At 32.6% G+C, this 20,473-nt stretch overlaps 1 protein-coding gene across 2 annotated transcripts in view; it reads right to left on the bottom strand.

The window, feature by feature from the left end:
- Window positions 1-13,892: 13,892 nt before the first annotated feature.
- Window positions 13,893-20,473, bottom strand: part of LOC143256937 (ras-related protein Rab-22A-like) — a 31,009-nt gene continuing 24,428 nt past the window's right edge. For both annotated transcript variants that reach the window (XM_076514839.1, XM_076514840.1), the window contains one exon: window positions 13,893-18,529. In XM_076514839.1, the coding sequence (XP_076370954.1) occupies window positions 18,441-18,529 (89 nt within the window). In that variant the 3' untranslated portion in view covers window positions 13,893-18,440. The remainder of the gene's footprint in view (window positions 18,530-20,473) is intronic.

The following is a 20,473-nucleotide window of genomic DNA, read 5'->3' as shown; positions in this document are numbered from 1 at the left end:
CGAATAGTGGGATTGATCGCACATTACAACGTGTCCACGATTGAAAGGGTGAGCATGTTTGGTATGACGAGGATTTGAACCCGCGACCTTCAGATTACGAGCCGAACGACTTAACCCACCTGGCCATGCAGGGCCGCCTGTTACTAGAGTATATAATATGATTGCATGACCAAACTCATGACCCATTACATATCAATGTACATCAACAAAAGCAGGGAATCTTGCTTGGTGATATACTTGGATTGTGGCAGGGAGCATATTGCTATGTGTACGTTGATAGGTTGTATAACAGGATTACATCAGGACCACTAGAGATGCATTGCTATAGGCTCTTTGCTAGGAGACATCATATGAACAAGTCGTCATACCAGATGGCGCATTATTAACATTTATCTTTTAATATTATTTCATTCGATTTATAGTCTTTACTTTTAAATAAATTACCATGTAAACTTTCTGGGATACTGTAAAAATAACGATACAGAAGACTAAATTTACATTCACGAACTCCTCATTATTTGATGGTACGTTACGAACTTATTTTCTAAGTTACTACTTTCAGTTCTCGATCTCGAACTTATATTTTTGTCTTTTAAAGCAACCGTTGTTTAAAAAAATCACGCTTTTCACAAAAAATCAATTGGATTTAAATTCTCAAAATCATGAACATTTAATTTACTAGCTCTATCTTGAAAGGCATTTACTATAATGTTTTTATACATTTGAGTCAGAGTTAGATATAGCCAGACACCTTCATCACGATCCAACACCACACATATATGAGCTGAATTACTGGGATTATCAACTTCACAAGCCTTGCAATTATCCTTTCCAAGTTTTCATATTACAGGGGATACATGTTCAGTATTCATTTGAATAACAATTTTCAACGTTATCATCATTGCAATTAGATGCAATTTCTGATTCTGTTTATTTTATTGGGTTTAACAGTGAAAAACAGATCTTGTTATCATCATTTGCAATTAGATACAGTTTCTGATTCTGTTTATTTTATTGGCTTTAACAATGAAAAATAGATTTTGTATGTCACTCAAGTTAACAATCATTAAAACAAATTTATCTGTTCGTGTACTTTACATAATTACATCACTCTGTTCTTCTAAATATAATAACCATAAATATTAAAGTGACTTTTTTTCAATACGTTGATATAATTCTAAGTTTTGAAATCTCAGGACAAAAGGTATAATCTACAAGAAAATATATATCAATCCTTTACATAAAATCAGTCTATAAGATCTTTCCTGTAAATGATCATAAAAGTGTCAGATATCACCAATATGATTAGATTGATCTCATAAGTCTCACACTTTACATAATAATCCAAAAAATATGTGTACATTCACGGAATTCTCAATATTTTCCAGAAAAATCAGCTATTTTTTCTTCTTCTAGGTTACTACTTTCTATTTATCATCTAGAACTCACATTTCTGTCGTTTAAATATAACCTTACAAATATAATTAGCCAAGATCTGTGCAAAAGTCTAACTTCATGAAAATATAAATATAAAGTCAGGTAAAGAAACATCAGTACTGTTCATCAAACCAATCTGAGAGTTAACTTTCTTCTAACAAGTTGACAATTCAGTTTACAGTGTAATGTTTATAAATAACACAAACGTAAATACTTTTATACAAGTCTGGATTGCCAAAATCAAATTAACTTTCATACAAGTCTGTTTTTGCACATATATTCACAAGTCCCAGCTATTTTGTTGCATAATAAAGTCATTTCTTGAGGTTAATCTCCTTCTATATGAGGAATTGCAAAAATACTTGTGAAACTAGTTTACCGAGTCTACAAACTGAAATATTACATGACCAATCTAATTAAAGTAAACATTTGTTACGATCTTTTAATATCGTTATCCTAAAATTACGTAGAAAAAGCAGAGAATTACCAGATACATCGGCTGTTTTTTACTTACTTTCACAGGATTTCACTGCCAGGATTGAAAATCAACTAAATGTGTGTTCCTTAGGATTTGCCAGAATCGAAATGTTCCCTTAACAGCACGACGTAGTATAAAATTATAAGTAAGAGCGTAAAACTTTTTATTGTCAAAAATTCCAACTCGAAGCGGAAAGTAATTTAATTTCCAGTGCATGATATGTTTTGCAGAGTTTCAAAGTGAAGAAGTGTTTTATCTTTTGTTGACTGAGATTTATTATATTTGATCACTTAAATGCTAGAACACTAACATATATAGTAAATTCAGCTTCTTCGTGTTTTTCAAATTAGGATTTGTCCAGACATAGGTTATTAATCTGCAGAAATGAGTTCATTTACACAATTGATATTTAAAGGTTGTTTTCAGGGCCATAACATCCTGAGAAAGAGAAAGCTATGTTTACACATATCACCTCTACTCGCGTAAATGTTTTCCTTTTCTAATATTTACAGTGAACATCAACATTAACATTTCTTGAAAATGTCCAAAGAATGGTTAATTATAAATCTGAACAGTTTGTCTAAGATCATAATACTTGAAGTATTATTAATACATTTTTCAGTGTGTACGACAACAGTGTTGTTTAGACTTGATGATTGTTATCTACGTATATTATTGGTGGTATATTTGTACAAAACTTGTATTAACCAGCATTATGCATAACGTACCAAATCAGCAAGAAACAAGTTCCAGACAAAGATTTGTGAATGATGACGATATATTACCTACAGTAGTAATGGTTAAACATAGCTACTGACATAGATCTTTTTTTCAATTTAATATTGTATATTATTTAGAGGTGTAGGCAAACATCCTGTTTTTCACAGCGAATAGGTGTTATACATTACATTTGTTTGTTTTGGAATTTCGCACAAAGCTACTCGAGGGCTATCTGTGCTAGCCGTCCCTAATTTAGCAGTGTAAGACTAGAGGGAAGGCAGCTAGTCATCACCACCCACCGCCAACTCTTGGGCTACTCTTTTACCAACGAATAGTGGGATTGACCGCCACATTATAACGCCCCCACGGCTGGGAGGGCGAGCATGTTTAGCGACGACGCGGGCGCGAACCCGCGACCCTCGGATTACGAGTCGCACGCCTTACGCGTTTGGCCATGCCAGGCCATACATTACATTAATTACGGAAATAAAACTACTGAATTAGTGATAAGTTTTATACGTAAACGCCATAAAATGCAAATTAAATTTAGAAATTAAAATTATAATCACATGCTACGTACATTAACCATGTTACTCTACCCACCTATAAAAAAAAAAAAAGAGTACTAACAAGCCCATTTCCTTTGCGTTTTTTTCCAACCTGTGCTTATAAAACTCGTATCATTTTTTCATTGTTAGGTATTGTAATGGTTTTCATAAGTTTTTTTTTTTCTGTTGTTAGTTTTAGTTCAATGCTGTGCAGGGCTAGATTAAGGGCAACTGATGCCCTATGCACAGCCCAACAATGGTGCCTCCCTCGACCCTTCCATTACTTAACTGACAAGACATTAAGACTCAATAAGTGCTGAAAGTGAAATAAATGTTTCAAAATTTGTAACCCTTCTTTATTTTTCTTCCAGGCCAGACCCCACAAATATATTAAATAAAACTTTTTTATTTTATTTATTTAATAGATTGGGCATGGATCAAAATCAAGCAATGACTGAGGCCTTTTATTTAGAAATGATGAAGGAAATCACTTCTTTGATTAGTGATAATTATAAATTAAAAATAATTATTCTTACTGTAGTTTTGTTTTCACTTTGAGTTAACAATTCTCGCTTTGAATTTAAAACCCTGTAAGCAAATACTTATACCTTAAAATTTATTTAAATTTTAAAAAGTTTTCTTTTAGATTTTTTAATGGCAGAGTCTTTGATCAAGTACTCAAAATTAATTTGACGTAACAAATCTGCTTCTATACTCAGCAGAAACAAGGCATCCAGCCCGTCTTGTCGCATAATTGTTCTGTTGGGATTTTTAATATGCTTGAGTTGAGAAAATGAACGCTCAGTTGTGCATTTTGTGACCATTAATGTTAAAAATATACGCAACGCAATATTTACATATAAAAACGTACACTCAGTTTTGTCTTCTGAAATTATTTTATTATAAAGTTCAGCATAACTGAATCTGGATTTTACAATTTTTGTTGCACTGACCTTATGGCGCACATGTGTGAAACTGCTGAAGCTCAGCAGGGAGATTAGTATCCAAGTCCTCTGGGTAAGCATCAATTAGCTTTGGGAACACTGAGAGTACCTTTCAGTTTCAGAAGATGAAGTGACATCACTTGGCACATCACTAAGGAAAAAAAATATGTTGGCTATTTCTTTGTACACATCTCCTCTTATTCTTATCTGGGTTTCTAGTTTGTAAACAATTGTATAGAAGGTGTTGATAGGAAATTTATCTCTAGCATTCAGATCTACTTCTTTTGCATTTCTGTCATTGAGTACCTTCTTTCTTACATGTTAACGAGTTTGAACTGCATTGTAATTAACATCTGGTAGTATTTCCTTTGCAGCTGCTTCAAATCTTTCAGTCATCCCTTAAAGTGTGTAGTTTGTCAGCTAATGACCCGTACATATCTGCATGTGTTTTTACGTTCACATTCTCATTTTGCAGAACTTGACTTGCTTTATGAAACTTTTGTAAAATCTCATCTCACATGATCAACATAAAAACAAATTCTAGCTCTTATATTTTATTTGCAATATTGTCTGCTTCTCTTCTAGTATCTCCCTTTCGCGACTGGTCTTCAACTAGAGATTCTAAACCTTCCAAAACCTTAAAGAAAGACTTCAAAATTGCTGTTGTTGCCATAACATGTGCCTCCCATCTGGTATCAGAGAGGGATTTTAACACACTTTCATTTCCAAGACAAGTTTTAAGAATTTTCCACCGGCTGGTTGAGGTTGAAAAAAAATGTATAGAGCAAATGCACTGTAGAGAAAAATTTAACTGCTACTTGACAGTAGTCAACAGTACTTTGGCCTACCAGATTTAGTGAATGAGCTGCACTGGGCACACATATGACAAGCTTATTTTCTTCTAAAATCTTGTGCTGCATCCCTTTATAAGGCCCAGACATGTTAGCAGCATTGTCGAAAGACTGACCCCTACATTTTGAAAAGTTAAGTTTGCAAACTTTACGTAAGTACTACAATACCTGGTTTGCCATTTCCTCATTGGTATGGCTTTTCAGTTCCAAAAGGTTAAAAGGCGTTCAATAGGCTGCTCATCTTTTAAGTATCGAAATACAACACTTAACTGATCTATGTTTGATAGATCTGGCGTCGAGTCAATTGACAAGCTAAAATAACTAGAAGAATTTACTTCATCAATAAACGAGTGGACCTTCTGAGCCACTGGTTCAATGAGTTCTTCACAGGTGGTTTTGGACAAGTAAGAGGGATTTCTATATTTCGAAATGTGCCCTGCTAAAAATGGATCAAACTGACTTATGAGCTCAAACAGCCCTAAAAAATTGCAGTAAACCACATTTTTCATCCGTTCCTAAAAAATCCAGGCCATGTTCAGCTAACGTACTAATAACATTACATTAATAATATTACACGCTCCAAGACATGTTCCTAGTAATGGCACTTTTCTGTAATTTGTTTTTCCAACTGTTGTCGCAAGCCTGAACCTTTTCTGCGAGTTAAGTATGTTATCACAGAGTCTCGGTGAGTAGTGCTTCTTTCATGATGATCAATTATAATAGTATTTCGCCAGTTACTGAACCCTTTTCTTTCAACAAAACGTGAGGAAACGTCAGGGGCAAAAAGTTTACAAACAAAGCAGTAAACTGACCGCGTTGATGGTGAATACAATAACCATTCTCTCTTGTATTGGTCACCACTGGCTTTTACCTCAAAGGAAAGTTTTTGCGAACAATATCTTATTAGTTTGCCACAACTGAAAGTATGGCAAGATTTGCCAAATGGCCCATTGTGGTGTTGACAGACAGTGGGTCCACAAGCAATCCAATAAGCCACATCATCAGCAGAGAAATCGAACCACAACCCTGGATCTTTTGTTTTAGTTTCTTCATCTTTTGTACACTGAAGCATTTTACCATAATCTAGTAGATTTTCTTTTTCAGCAATTAGTTCAACTTTAGACTATCTTGTAGAGCAACTTGCATCAATATTAACTCTAGAGATATCAGGAGAATTTACAGGCAGAGTGAGATCAGTTGTGAGACCTGTGCCAGTTGAGCCAGCCTGTGATATCTCAACGTCATCATGATGTTCTGACCTTGAAGTGGACAAAGTGGTACTTGTAGGTGCGAAGCTCGGTTCAACTTCAATCTTATTAGAGTCAGATGCAGTACAAGTGACTTCTGGTTGTAGAAATGGGTTCTGATTTGAAAGATCATGTTGTGTAAGTTCAGTGAAACAAGTAGTCAGCTTTCCAGTTTTGGTTACTAAATCCAAAGCCTTTTGTTGGTTCGTTTTTGCCAGTTTTCTCTTTTGTGCACCACTTAATTGAACATGTTTCATCTTGCAGTCTAAAAAATACAGAAACAAAAAAAAAAAGGATATGAATCATATATAGTTATAATGATTAGAAAAACACTGAAATTCATAAAGAAAAACGTTGGCAAGACAGTCAAACATACTAAACTCCAGGTCTACATTTAAACAAAGATTGTCAGAAAGTTATCCTAGGACCAAGGTCCATCAGCATATAAACATGAATTCATAAATACCTTTATTGATTTGCTGCACTTTTCACACCTACAGGTGTAACCAACGCGACACGCCACGAGACAGTATATACTATTGTTTTGCTATAGTTGGTACACTATAAAGCTCGGAAGCTACACTACATTTCCAAATTTATGTGGAGACCCAACCATCACACCCATATGTGTCTGTTGAACATCTCTTTCCAAAACTATGGTCATTAATATGGAGATTAGTCATCCCTTTGCTGCTATAATAGCCTCCACTCTTTTGGGAAGGCTTTTCCCTAGATTTTGGAACATGGCTGTGGGGATTTACTCCTATTCAAGCACAAGAGCATCAATGATGTCGGGCCCTGATGTTGGAGAAAAGGCCTGGCTCGCAGTCAGTGTTCCATTCATCCAAAAGGTGTTTGATGAGGTTGAAGTCAGGGCTCTGTGCAGTCCAGTCAAGTTCTACCACACCAACCTCGCCAAACCATGTTTCTATGGACCTCGCTTTGTGCATGGGGGCATTATCATGCTGAAACAAAAAAGGCCATTTCCCAAACTGTCGTCACAAAGTTGAAAGCACACAATTCTTTAGAATGTCGTCGATTCTGTAACATTAAGATTTCTTTTCACTGGAACTAAAGGGCCTAGCCCAAACCATGAAAAACAGCCCTAGGCCATTATACCTACTCCACAAAGCTTTACAGTTGGCACTATGCATTCAGGCAGGTAGCATATTCCTGGCATCCACCAAACCCAAATTCATCCGTCAGCTTGCCAGATAGCGAAGCATGTTTCATCACTTCAGAAAATACGTTTTCACTGCTCCAGAGTCCAATGGCAGTGTGCCTTACACCACTCCAGCCGACGCTTGGCATTGCACATGGTGATCTTAGGCTTGTGTGTGGCTGCTTGGAAACCCGTTTCATGAAGCAGTTCTTGTGCTGACGTCGCTTCCAGAAACAGTTTGGAATGCGGTAGCGAGTGTTGCAACTATGGACAGACGATTTTTACGCGCTACGCGCTTCAGCACTCGGCGGTCCCGTTCTGTGAGCTTGTGTGGCCTACCGCTTCGTGGCTGAGCTGTTGTTACTCCTAGACGTTTCCACTTCACAATAAGAGCACTTATATTTGATAGGGGCAGTTCTAACAGGCCAGAAATTTGACAAACTGACTTATTGGAAATAGTGGGATTTTGTGACAGTGCCACGTCGAATGTCACTGAGCTACGACCCATTCTACTGTCAATGTTTGTCTATGAAGATTGCATGGCTGTATGCTTGATTTTATGCACCTGTTAGCAATGGGTGCGGCTGAAATAGCCGAACCTACTAATTAGAAGGAATGTCCACATACTTTTAGCCATGTAGTGTATAATCAGAAAATGACATATTTGACCAAAAACATTTATAGCAGGCCCATCATAGCCAGGTAGTTAAGGCATTTGACTCTTAGTCTGAGGGTCGCGTGTTCGAATCCTCGTTATATCAAACATGTTCGCCCTTTCAGCCGTTGGGGCGTTATGATGCGATGGTCAATATTACTATTCGTTGGTAAAAGGATAGCCCAAAAGTTGACAGTGAGTGGTGATGACTAGTTGCCTTCCTTCTAGTTTTACACTGCTAAATTAGGGATGATTAGCGCAGATAGCCTTCGTGTAGCTTTGCGCGAAATTCAAAACAAACCAAATCAAACATTTATAGATTTTGAACATCACAAGTCGTTTAATATCAGTGGATTTACGTCATACATAAACGTTTTTACGAAAATTTTACACAAGTTCATCAGGTGGAAAATCTTGACGCGTGACCTGCAAAGAAAGCATATTGAGCCAGCTACTAGCTTCCTGGTACGTGGATTGTATCTACATCAACTTGAAATTAATTCGTTTTCCAGGAACCCTCGATAAGATATCAAGAAAGTTTCGTACCAGATAGAAGATTCAAGTTTGTAAAACTTTTGCGTGTATATATATATATACACACACACATATTATGATTTGTAATAATTATTGTAAATTGTGTCATTGTTTGTATATTAAATTATATTTGTATTAAAAAAGAAACTGTGTGTATCAGTCTGGTTGGCAAGTATTATAAATTGGATACACATCGACATTTACTTAAATTCTAAATCTAAATTACAATTTAACTCAGATTTCAGGCAATTCGAAATCGTGATTCGTAACACCATACTTAAATGAGGTTCATGAATTTTGTCCATGTTCGTGATACACAATGTTTCAGTAAAATATTTGTCAGGTGGGAAGAAAGCTCCGTTTACAAAAGCTATTTCGCCACGGAATGACTAATGCTTTATAAATGACACAAATAGCTCAGGTTACAAGAGCATAGTAACTATTCCATTTCCTTTATTCAGACAAAATTTTCAACACTTTCGAGTAGGTACTCTTTATCTGTAACTTGAATGAACTGGATGTGAATAATAGTAAATTTGTATTAATCTTCATCTCTGTTTAGGATCATACACCACTGGACTAGTTCACAAACCTTGTTTAGCTCTGTCATCACTTTCACTAGTTGGGGATCATACCAAGTCTAGGAATGGTTCAAAAATTGGTATAGGATATGGGAACTAATGTTCTGTTGAATTTGTAAAATAGAAATTATAGCCGACGTTGTCTAACTTAATAGTGCATTATAAACACAATTACTCCCTATTTTGTAAATGCAGTGTTTCCTTTCTTTCAGAGCTTCTGCAGCTAGACCATAGTTATATAACTTAAAAGATCCTACTATCTTTACTGTTGACGATTCCCCAGTGAGTTATCACCGGTAATTTTTACCACAATTAAATCCATCACGGTGTACAACGTATAAATAGCCCATTATATATCATTACGCTAAAAAAAAAAAAAACAGCGTTAACTTACAAGAAAGAAATACTATTGTGTGTTAGTTACTCGAGTGAATCAGCTTTCCTTCTCACAAGACATCTTCTAACTCTGCTGTGAATTTTCGTATTTACCTGTCGGACTTATGCGGAACTGAATATAACAGGCATCAACATTCACATTCTGTATTATAATTTTAAGGTTGAAAGTTAAATAATTCAGATGAAAAGTTTTTTTTTCTTTCAAGGTTATATGCAGAGTGAATAGCAGTTGTGGGCTCTTCTTGTATTTGGGAAGAAGTTCATGCACATATTTCTTACAGAAGATTGTCTTGTATTATATAATAAAGAGGTATAAAATTACCTCAGCTGTAGGTCTTAACTTCACACTTACTAAACGTTGCAATTCAATACACTACATTAAAATAACAGAATTATAATTGAATATTCGTATTATATATACGTATTTAGCATACAGAGATAGAATTACAACCTAAACGTATTTGGGAAGTTCAAGTACATATTTCTTACAGAAAATTGAATCAAGAACTGACGTTTTACCTCTATATCTGGCCAATCTTTTTTACTCAGTGTAATATTTTTTGTGTAAAAAAAGACAAATTTTCTGTTAATAATAAATAAATAGCTACAAAAATTTATTAAAAATATTAGTTAAAATCAAAATACTTAAGTATTTACAACACTTAATTTATACTTTCAAAGTGTCATCTTTATAGTTTGTCAACACTGAATACTACCTCAATTACACACGTCAAAAATTAAAAACAAATTCATAATGGAAACTCTTAACATAATATCCTGTCCAACTACTTGTATGTATCAAAATAATTTTATATTACAACAGGTTTCGAGATACATGCGAGGAAGAGACTTGTACGTCAATTTCTTAACTCATTGTTTTAATATAAATTCCATAGCAACTTTTCTTAATAAACAATCATATGACCGCATTAAAGACAACAGATCATTTTTTCTTCTCTCTCTTCTAAAGAAGAGTTTACTATTCCAGAGGACAAAAAAACACACAACTCCAATGTACTCACGTTTTATCACCTACTACAGTTTATCTTAACTTATTGTTTCAATTTCTCATCCTACAACTTTGTTTACTCTTGGATCCCAAGAGCAAGTATTCATGTTTGAAGAACTAACCATAAAATTGACATTTTCTTGTTCAGCAAACATAATCAGGCTTCTTGAAGCTAGAAACGGACACTTATTTCTGAATTTCCTGGATCATCAAGGTAATTTCATGCAAAACTGTCCCAAAAATGGAAATGTTCTTTATTAATTGATAATTATTCATAAAATAAAGTTGAAAGAATATGAATGCTCACTGTGATTAACTTACCAAATTATACATATTGAAATATTTTATTACTAGGAAAAGAAAATACTACTAGAAAACGGTCATTTGAGACAATATCACTGTGAAGCATGGATAAGAATAACATACAGTATGAGTAATGTGGTCAGTAAAGTTTCATGTTAAAGCATTAACAATGCTATAGTTAAAAAAACAATATGTCATGCAGAACAGTTAGGATAAGCAAGTACACTATACAACAATTATAAAGTTGTAGAAGATTCTCTACTGTTTGTTTAGAATTAAACACAAAACTACACAATGGACTATTTGTTTGGTTTTGAACTTTGCGCAAAGCTACGCGAGGGCTATTTGCGCTAGCCGTCCCTAATTTAGCGGTGTAAGATTAAAGGGAAGGCAGCTAGTTATCACCACTACCACCACTGACTCTTGGGTTACTCTTTTACCAACGAATAGTGGGATTGACCGAAACATTATAACGCCCTCATGGCTGAAAGGGCGAACATGTTTGATGGACAGAGATTCGAATCCGCGGCCCTCAGATTACGATTCGAGCACCTTAACCGCCTGGGCTATCTGTGCTCTGCCTACCATGGGTATCGAAACCCGATTTTTAGTGGTGAGTGCGCAGACATACCGCTGTACCACTGGGGGACTCTTGACTGTAAGAATCAACAATATATGTTTTGCGAAAGCACTAGTGTATTGTTGGACCAACTGAATTTTCTAGAACCACGCCTTAACGTTTATAAACCGACGCACTATGAGACAGTTTATGTTGTTGTTTTGCTGCAGTTGGTATACAATAAACCTTGAAAGCTATAATCGGGAAACTACAGATATTTGACCAGAAGCGTTTATAGATTTCGAACATTACAAATCATTTAACTTCAAAGGTCTACCATTGGTAGTTAGTATTTCTAGGACGATAAAGTACACCTTTTGATGTGAAAAAGTCACGCGTGAAGAGCTAACTAGCTCTCCGTTAAACGAATTGTGTCAACAACAGCACGAAATTAATTCGTTCGTCATAAACCCTGGATATATAAAAAAAATAATTCTAGATTTGTATTTAAATCATTATTTGTAATAACCGGTACTACCAATTGTATATTAAAATATATTTGCATTAAGGAGAAAACTGTACATAAACCTTATTAGCAAATATCATAAATTTGATACATCTCTACTTTTAAATTCTAAATTTAAATTACAATTTAATTCAGTTTCAAGCTATTTGAAATAGTGATACGTAACTAATATAAATCGTACTGTATAATCAGAATTAGCAAATAAACTATATAAAAGTTGTCGTTAGTGTCACTGATCTTAACAAAATACCACTTGTTCACCGAGAGTTGATAATATAAATCATATATAGACAGAATAAGCAGGAAACTATACAGGTAAACAAACTATGTAACAGTTACCATTTAGTGACACTGATCCAAACAAAACACCACTTGTTGTTCTAGGTGAGTTAATAATATAAACAGTAATGTATAACTGGGATTAGCTAGTACACTTTACAACAGTTGTCGTTGGCGTCACTGATATACGCAAACTCCAACTTATTCATGGTGAGTTAATAATATAAGTCATATTTTACATCCAGAATCATTAAATAATCTTTGTAACAGTTGTGGTTAGCGTCACTGATTTGAACAAAACATCGCTTGTTGCTCACACAGTTTATAATAATATAAATCATACTGTATGGTTAGAATAAGCAATGAAATTATAGAATATCTGTCATTAGTGTTGTTGATCTGAAAAAACAAAACACCACTTTTGTTCATTGCAAGTTAATAATATAAATGATATTGTTTAGTCAGAATAAGCAATAATACTATAAAATATCTATTGTTAGCATCACTGACATATATATACAAAAACACTGCTTGTTCGTTCATGGCAAGTTAAAACATTCAGACCTGTTGTCTAAGAAAAAACAACTGAGGAGTCGTTTAAGAGCTAAACTATTAATTAATGAAATGCAAAGTTTGATAAACAGAAAGGTAATATATACAAAATTTATTATTAAGCAACAGAGTATAGAAATTGTGGAATCAAAGTAGTTTGACCAACAAAATAGACGTTATGCGTTTTTGTTTCCAAATATGTTTTTTGTGTTTTAACTGATTAACAATGTATAATTAATCAAAAATATGGAGCTAAAATCAGTAAACTGTTATCCCTATCTCTTTGATCAGGTCTGAAAAAGTTATTGATTTGTTCTCTTTTGGGATTTAGTAATTAATAAAATTCCAATAATATCTATTAATTAATTAAACTTTTGAACCGAGGAAGGTTAAAGTTAATCCCATGACAGTTGTCTTGATTTCAGAGCTAGTGGGCAAAGTTCAAATCTTTGCAATACAAAAAGTAGCCTTCAAACCTTAATAAATCCGAATATGTGTTATAACAAAGACAGTCAATCCCTTGATGTGGATGATGGGAGGTAATGTGTTGCTGATTGGTCACCTTATCTCAGTCATTAGAATGGATAGTGGCAGACAGCCTTAGCAACTTTACCATTAATATAAAATTAAATCAAATTAATTATCCAGAGTACTGTAATTAAATTTCATAATCCATGACATAACACAAATTTCATCACTATACCTCCATCAACCAACCACTGAGGATATTAGTTTATTATAATGAATTTTCCGATTATTATAAACATGGGGTTATTAACTATTATAAACATCTTTAGTTTTATCTACAACATACTGTCAGCTGAAATAGATATGTATGAGCATCTGTTGCTTTTTGTGTTTAGCTTTTAACACACATACATATTTGTACATATTTTCTTGTCTTACCCACTTTATTTACTGGACAATCACTTTTTTTATTCTTAAAGCTACACAAAAAACCTGGTTTTTAGAATACCATTTTCATTTAAATGAAATTATATTACTAAAATATGGTTAAAATATCACTCCACTGAAATTTATATGACAAGTTTCACTAATAACAATACCACAGTATTGTTTATCAAAATTAATTTATATAACTGACAAACTGATAAAAAGTGAAGTTTTAATACAGAATGGTAAGTTTATATAAAACAACAAATTTTAAATCATTTTTCTACAGACATACAAGACAACACATTTCATATAAATCAGAGAAATAAATATTTAGGATCACATTATATTTTATGTATATACACACACACACACACACACATGCAAAGATACACATATCTATCTTCTTGGGAAATCTTGAATAAAAAACACTTTGAAATACCTTAACTATTGATAGATTTAATCAATACACACAAATAACAATTGGTCTCAAGTATTAATAACTCCTGTTTACTTATTGATTGAATTTCCATTTCAAACGTCTGTTTTTTTACACTTAAATAATTTGTACTAAAAACTAATTCAAGAGTAACAAACTCTTACATTATTACTGTTAATACATTTTTGTGGTTAATTGAATAAAACACCTTACACATTTTTCTAACAATAACAACTCTGTGTCCTATATCACATGTATAAAATAAGCCCCTAGTTATTACTTACCCATGAAAAAGTTACATAAAGTACAAAATAAACAACAGTCAGGCAGTAATGGGGATTGCTGAGTTGAATGTGTTAACTTCAATCATACAAAATCATCCACAAGTAAAAATTCTACATTATTACAAGTGAAGTAAACAAATATTTCAATGAAACAAAAATTAAGAACAATGTCAAGGAGCACTAATCTGGAGTTATATTAACAATAATAAGCACAACCAGCTCCAGTGCTCTTTTTAAAATATTGTTTATATAGCATTAAGCTAAACTACTGCTTAGGATTCTGACAAATCACCTATTAAAGTAACAACTTTTTGAGCAAAATAGTTAGCAATAATTACTAAGATTATAAAAAATACATTTACAGGTTCATTCCAGTGTATTTATAAAAATAAGAACTGGCACTCATAACAATCTTACCACTCATTTTTTGAAATGTTTAGTGAATTTCAGTTACATGCATTCACTTCCTCAAAAAGCCTATTCATTTTACCAAAACTATTAACTTTTTCCACATTGCTTTGGATATTCTTATGTTAAAACTAATCATGAGATGAATAATAATATTTAAAAAAAACAACTTTTGCATTATTAGTTTCACTACAGAAAAACAACAACTTGGAAAATAAACAGTTTCTTGATACACTATAGTATTTGAGAAATCAGTAAAATTAGAAACATTTATATTTGGTACTCAGAGGAATAATGGAGAATGTTCATGGCCCAGCATTAATGTAATACAACTACTGTATATTTATCTTCTAATGAATCAACATAAAGAAACAAATAACTTGTGAAATAACATTTCATCTCTTGGTCCGATTAATTTATTTCATATAAAAGCTTCCCTTTTGGGAGTGTAAAATCACATATCAACAAACACCTGATGGCCTAGCTGGCTGTGGGAGGTTTAGTTTTACCTTAGATAAGAAAATCTGCAAGAAACAACTGAGTAAAACTCTCTCAAGAAACTAGTAAACTGTAATATTTCTCATTCTGTTGAGAGATCATGAACAAGCAGTCTGGTTCAATGTAAGAAAAGTAAAAAAACAAAAAAACATATATAACATCTTTGTCTCTTTGCATGTCAATCCTACAGAAGTAACTTAAAAATAAAAACACTAATAACATCATTCTATATCCAAAATTTATCTTTTTACATGTGAAGATTGATGACAAATTAAACTAATAACACTTATCTGTGTATCTTTATTACAAAGTACCTCTACTACAATACGTGTATTGGCTTTACTGAAACAATTTTTCCTTCACAACAATATAACTAAGGTGTAAATTTAAATATCTTGGTATCATTCTTAGGAATGTAGGTATAATTCATTTCTTTTTTGAAAAATAAAACTGAATCAATTAATTTAAAATTATATATTACAAAAAGCATTTGATATATTTAGGTCATATAACATTCTCTTCTTGTAACTCACATAAGTATTACTAACAGCTGGTTTGCTTAACAAGGATAGGCTTACTTGGTTTTCATTAACTACGAGAATAAGTGAATCCTCCTCCTCTTTAATATTATATCTCATATGTAGTACAAATTCAAACCCAGAATGTTTTGTTTGTAATAACATCAATATGATTAAAAACAAAAGCTTTATGGGAACATTCTAAAAAGTGAAATAAATGAAGGTACTCTTACATAGAAAATACCACAGCTACCCAAAATTTATAACATAATACACTAAAAAAAATTAATTATCCCTGAGGTTCTATTCATTAATTATAGTTAAAGACCTAATAACTAAGACAATAAACAGGTTTATAAAAAGAAATAAAATTTCACCATAATAACCATTCTTGTTCAGTAATTTTCTTGCAAAATACAAAACTAAAGCCAGTCCATATGTACTGAAACATGTATAAAAAAGTTGTATGTCTTCACAAATAACTTCACTTCTAAAACAAAATTATTTACTGGTGGTTTAATTTCAAAGACTTAAAATACTTTTAAGACAATACTTAAACACTTGTACTACAGTTTGTTGCAAATCAGATGTTCATTATTAGGAGATACAGTTCCTGTAAATGTAATTTTGTGCAATGTCTACAATTATCTGATACACTTAAAATAAAATATTGTAAACAGTTTTATGTGATAAACAAAACTGCAAACTGTTTCTGGGTTAGACATGGGATCAGACATTTGAATGGTAGATGTTTTCATTCATAATGCACTTTTTTGCATTCATGTAGTCTAATATGTCAAAGATACACAATTTTATTTTTCTAATTTTTTACCTGTATTTCTTGATGCAGCTCAGCAATATTCTTATTGTCACTATAATGTTGCATGAATTACAACAAATACAAAGATGTTGGTTAACAATGCATGAACATTTAAGCAAGCTCAATTCAGCATACTAAATATAGCTCATGAACATTTATCAAAGAGTACAATTTTATTGTAGGGTGAGATATCATCCCTTCTAACCATATAGTATGGTGTGAATACTTGAGGCATACCACTGAAGTTCACTAACAGTGCAAATGATGAATACATTTCATGGATTAAAGACTACTTATGAAACAATTTATAAATCCACTCTTAACCAGAAGTTCAGTTTCAAAGCAGATGCAACTAAATCAAACACTAAATTAAGTGCTTGATGGTCATAATAAATTAGAGAAAAAAATCTCCACAATAAATTAAGAATGAATTAAAATAAATTGTGTGAAAAAGACATTAAATATCAGCACTGTCCTAGAAATTAAGATGGAATCTCATTGACCTTGTATCCTTTAATAGTCTGTGAACTTTATATTCCTATTCATGTACATAAAAAGTAAATGAAGAAATAAACAGATATTAGTTAATTTTTCTCTCTACAGTAATGCAAACAGCAATAAATGTATATTTTATATTCAAGTAACTGTGTCCATTTTTATATATCCTAAACTTCCTCCTACATCAGGACAACTAGTTGAAAATAAATATATCAAATTTCACAACTCATTATTAATTAAAGGAAAAGATTACAATTAGCAACATCAATTTATCACATGATTCAAGATGTACATATATAATGAGGAATGAAATCTTCAAATCAAACACATTATGCAGTAACTGGTATTTAAATAACTTTTACAGCTGAGATACAAAAATGTGCACTGAAGTTCACAAGAATGACTTAAGTTTACATTATATATATATATTAGAGAGAAAAAGAGAGTATTATCTAAGCTAAGATATCATGAAGCTGCTCATTTATTAACCAGATTTTGCTTTGCAACACAATATAATAATTAATTGTTAGTTTAAAAATACCTTTCAGGTAAATTTGTCTTAGCTATGCACTATTTTACCAATAATATTTTGAAATATTTCATTTAAAAAAGCAAAACAGGCAAATTATATTAATGAAATAAAAATAAAAATGTAAATTTTAAAGGCTATGCTACAAGGCTAAACAAACTATAAATCACATCCTTATAAATGTATAAGAAATAAAAGCACTCCAAGTTCCCAAAACTTTTTCTTTTTTTCCCCTAAAACTATTATTCAACAACAGCTATTAAAATTATTGAAATGTCTCTTTATACAAGTAACAAACTAGAATTTCAATTAAAATTCACATTAATTTGACCTGACAAAAAAATTATCTTGTCTATTATCTAAAAATAACTATTAATACTGAGACCTACACTTATATGTAGAAAGTTTTCAGTGTATTTTTAATTTTAAACTGCTTACAAGTAACATAGTACCAAACTTAATAAACAAGTAGTCATGTCTTGTTCCTTAAGTCATTCAGTATTCAAATGCACAAGTTATCTGTATACAAGAGTTGAAAATAATGGATAACAAGAAAAAATCACCATGTAAAAATCAATAAAAATTATATAAACATTTGAATGAAGAATCAAATACTGAACTAGTAGAGTTGTTACTACATAAATAGAATTACTCAAGTCACTTGAGAACATAACCGCACAGTTCTAAATCAGCATTCTAGTTGTTTGCATATATAGTACAAAGGCACTTCAATTTCATCTGTTCTTCTGGCTGTTATGAGTATGTACAAAGTCAACAACACTTTTTCTTCTTATGACCTGGTTGAAGCTGAAGAGAATGCTCTACTAAACGAGGTACTGTCTCTTTGGGTATCTTTTTTGCTATGATAAGAAAAGTTATTGAATCAACATATTTTATGTGTACACTTAATAAAAGATCAAACATTTCAAAAACCATTATTCATGATCTTAAAATACAGAACTCCAAAATTGTTGTCAAGTTTTGGAACTAAAATGTAATAAAAGCAAAAATAGAAAGATTCCTCATATGGATTTTGTTTTTGCTCATTACTGACTGTAAAATGACATACCTCATCTTTGATGTAGAAAGATTAACACTTGTTTTTGCTCACAACTACTAACTTACTGTAAGGTAGAAAAACATCATCTTTGTTGAGTAAAATACAATAATTAATTACCAGCTAAAACTGATTTTTAATTTTGTCTGTAACTATTATTCTACATCTTAAAAAAACAAGTGTAAATGTGAACTAATAAAAATTTTAAATCATTAAGGAAACAATGATTACAAGTATGCCGATAAAACAACAGTTTAAGATATTTGTCATCAAAACAATAAATTATTCAAACACATTGTGAGTAAAACATTACACAACTGAAGGTTTTATCCAAAATGTATCTGTTAATTTATGCTTTTATGTTCATCTAGCTGATAATTAAGCATATTTTAAGAATATGCTTAACTACATTTCTAATAACACTGTGCAACACTCAAAAAATTTCAAGAGATCTGTGGCCATTTTTATATGCAAAATGACATGGGAAATCCATTTCTGTCCTTCTTTTTGTTGAATTAGGCATGATTTTGCAGAATTGTCACTGTATACCCTTTTTGTCATTATTATTAAATAAAATTCTCTACTGCATTGTAAAATGGTTTCAAACCCAGGGCTAGAGACCAATCTTAGTAACACCTACAATGTGATATGATAAATAGCACAGTACAGTTTAAAATCATATTTTCTGGTTTATTATTGTGTGCTAATATTTAATTGAGTTTATCACTTAATACTTTATACTTCAAAGCTTGTGTTTAATGTTTTGTTTTTTTTCTTTCAGATCTTATTTGTTTTCAACAATGAGTGCAAGACAGTGCAAAAATGATCCAAACAGATTCTGTTACATATATGGGGAACTAACTTTTGCTAAAGAAAAGCGCAGTATTACATGCCATATCAAGAAAATGTACAAGGCGTACTTCGTTTGTGACTTAGGAGACCAGGAGAAGTCATGGGCTCCTCATGTGTGTTGCCTTGCATGTGTGAAGACATTGAGTGCCTGGTATGCAGAAAAAAATGTTCACATGAAGTTTGGTGTGCCAATGATTTGGCATGAGCAGAAAGATCACTCTAATGATTGCTATTTCTGTCAGCAAGACTTTACAGGCTGTACTACAGCAAAGAAAAAGAAATACATTGTTCACCTAAATTTGCAATCAGCAATGCAGCCAGTAGAGCACTCAGAAAATTTACCTGTGCCCAAACCTCCAGATCAAGAAATGAAGAGTTCCAGCAGTGCAGATGAACATTCCAGTGGTGAATATGTGGAGCCCAATCATCCAGAAAGTGAGAATAAACCAATACCATTTTCTCAAGAGGCTCTAAATGACTTGTGCAGGGATCTCTATTTAACCAAAGACAAAAGTGAGTTTCTGGCATCAAGGCTTCAAGAACGTAATCTTCTTGAGAAAGGAGTGAAGATAACACTGTACAGGAAACGTACAGAGGATCTGCTTGCATTATTCACCATGAAGGATGACTTATGCTTTTGTAATGACATCACTGAACTTTTTGAGCAACTGGAAATACGATATGATAACACCAACTGGCGACTTTGCATAGATGCATCCAAGGACATCATCAAAGCTGTTCTGCTACACAATGGTAACACTCTGCCTTCTGTTCCCATAGCTTATAAGCACAACCATGAAAGAATCATATGAAAATCTGAAAGCAATTCTAACAAGCATACAGTATGATGACCATAACTGGCATATTTGTGCAGATTTCAAGGTTGTGGCCATGC

This window comes from Tachypleus tridentatus, chromosome 7 (assembly GCF_004210375.1).
Source record: "Tachypleus tridentatus isolate NWPU-2018 chromosome 7, ASM421037v1, whole genome shotgun sequence".
Taxonomy (NCBI): Eukaryota; Metazoa; Arthropoda; class Merostomata; order Xiphosura; family Limulidae; genus Tachypleus; species Tachypleus tridentatus.
This window is presented reverse-complemented; position numbering and strand designations above follow the sequence as displayed.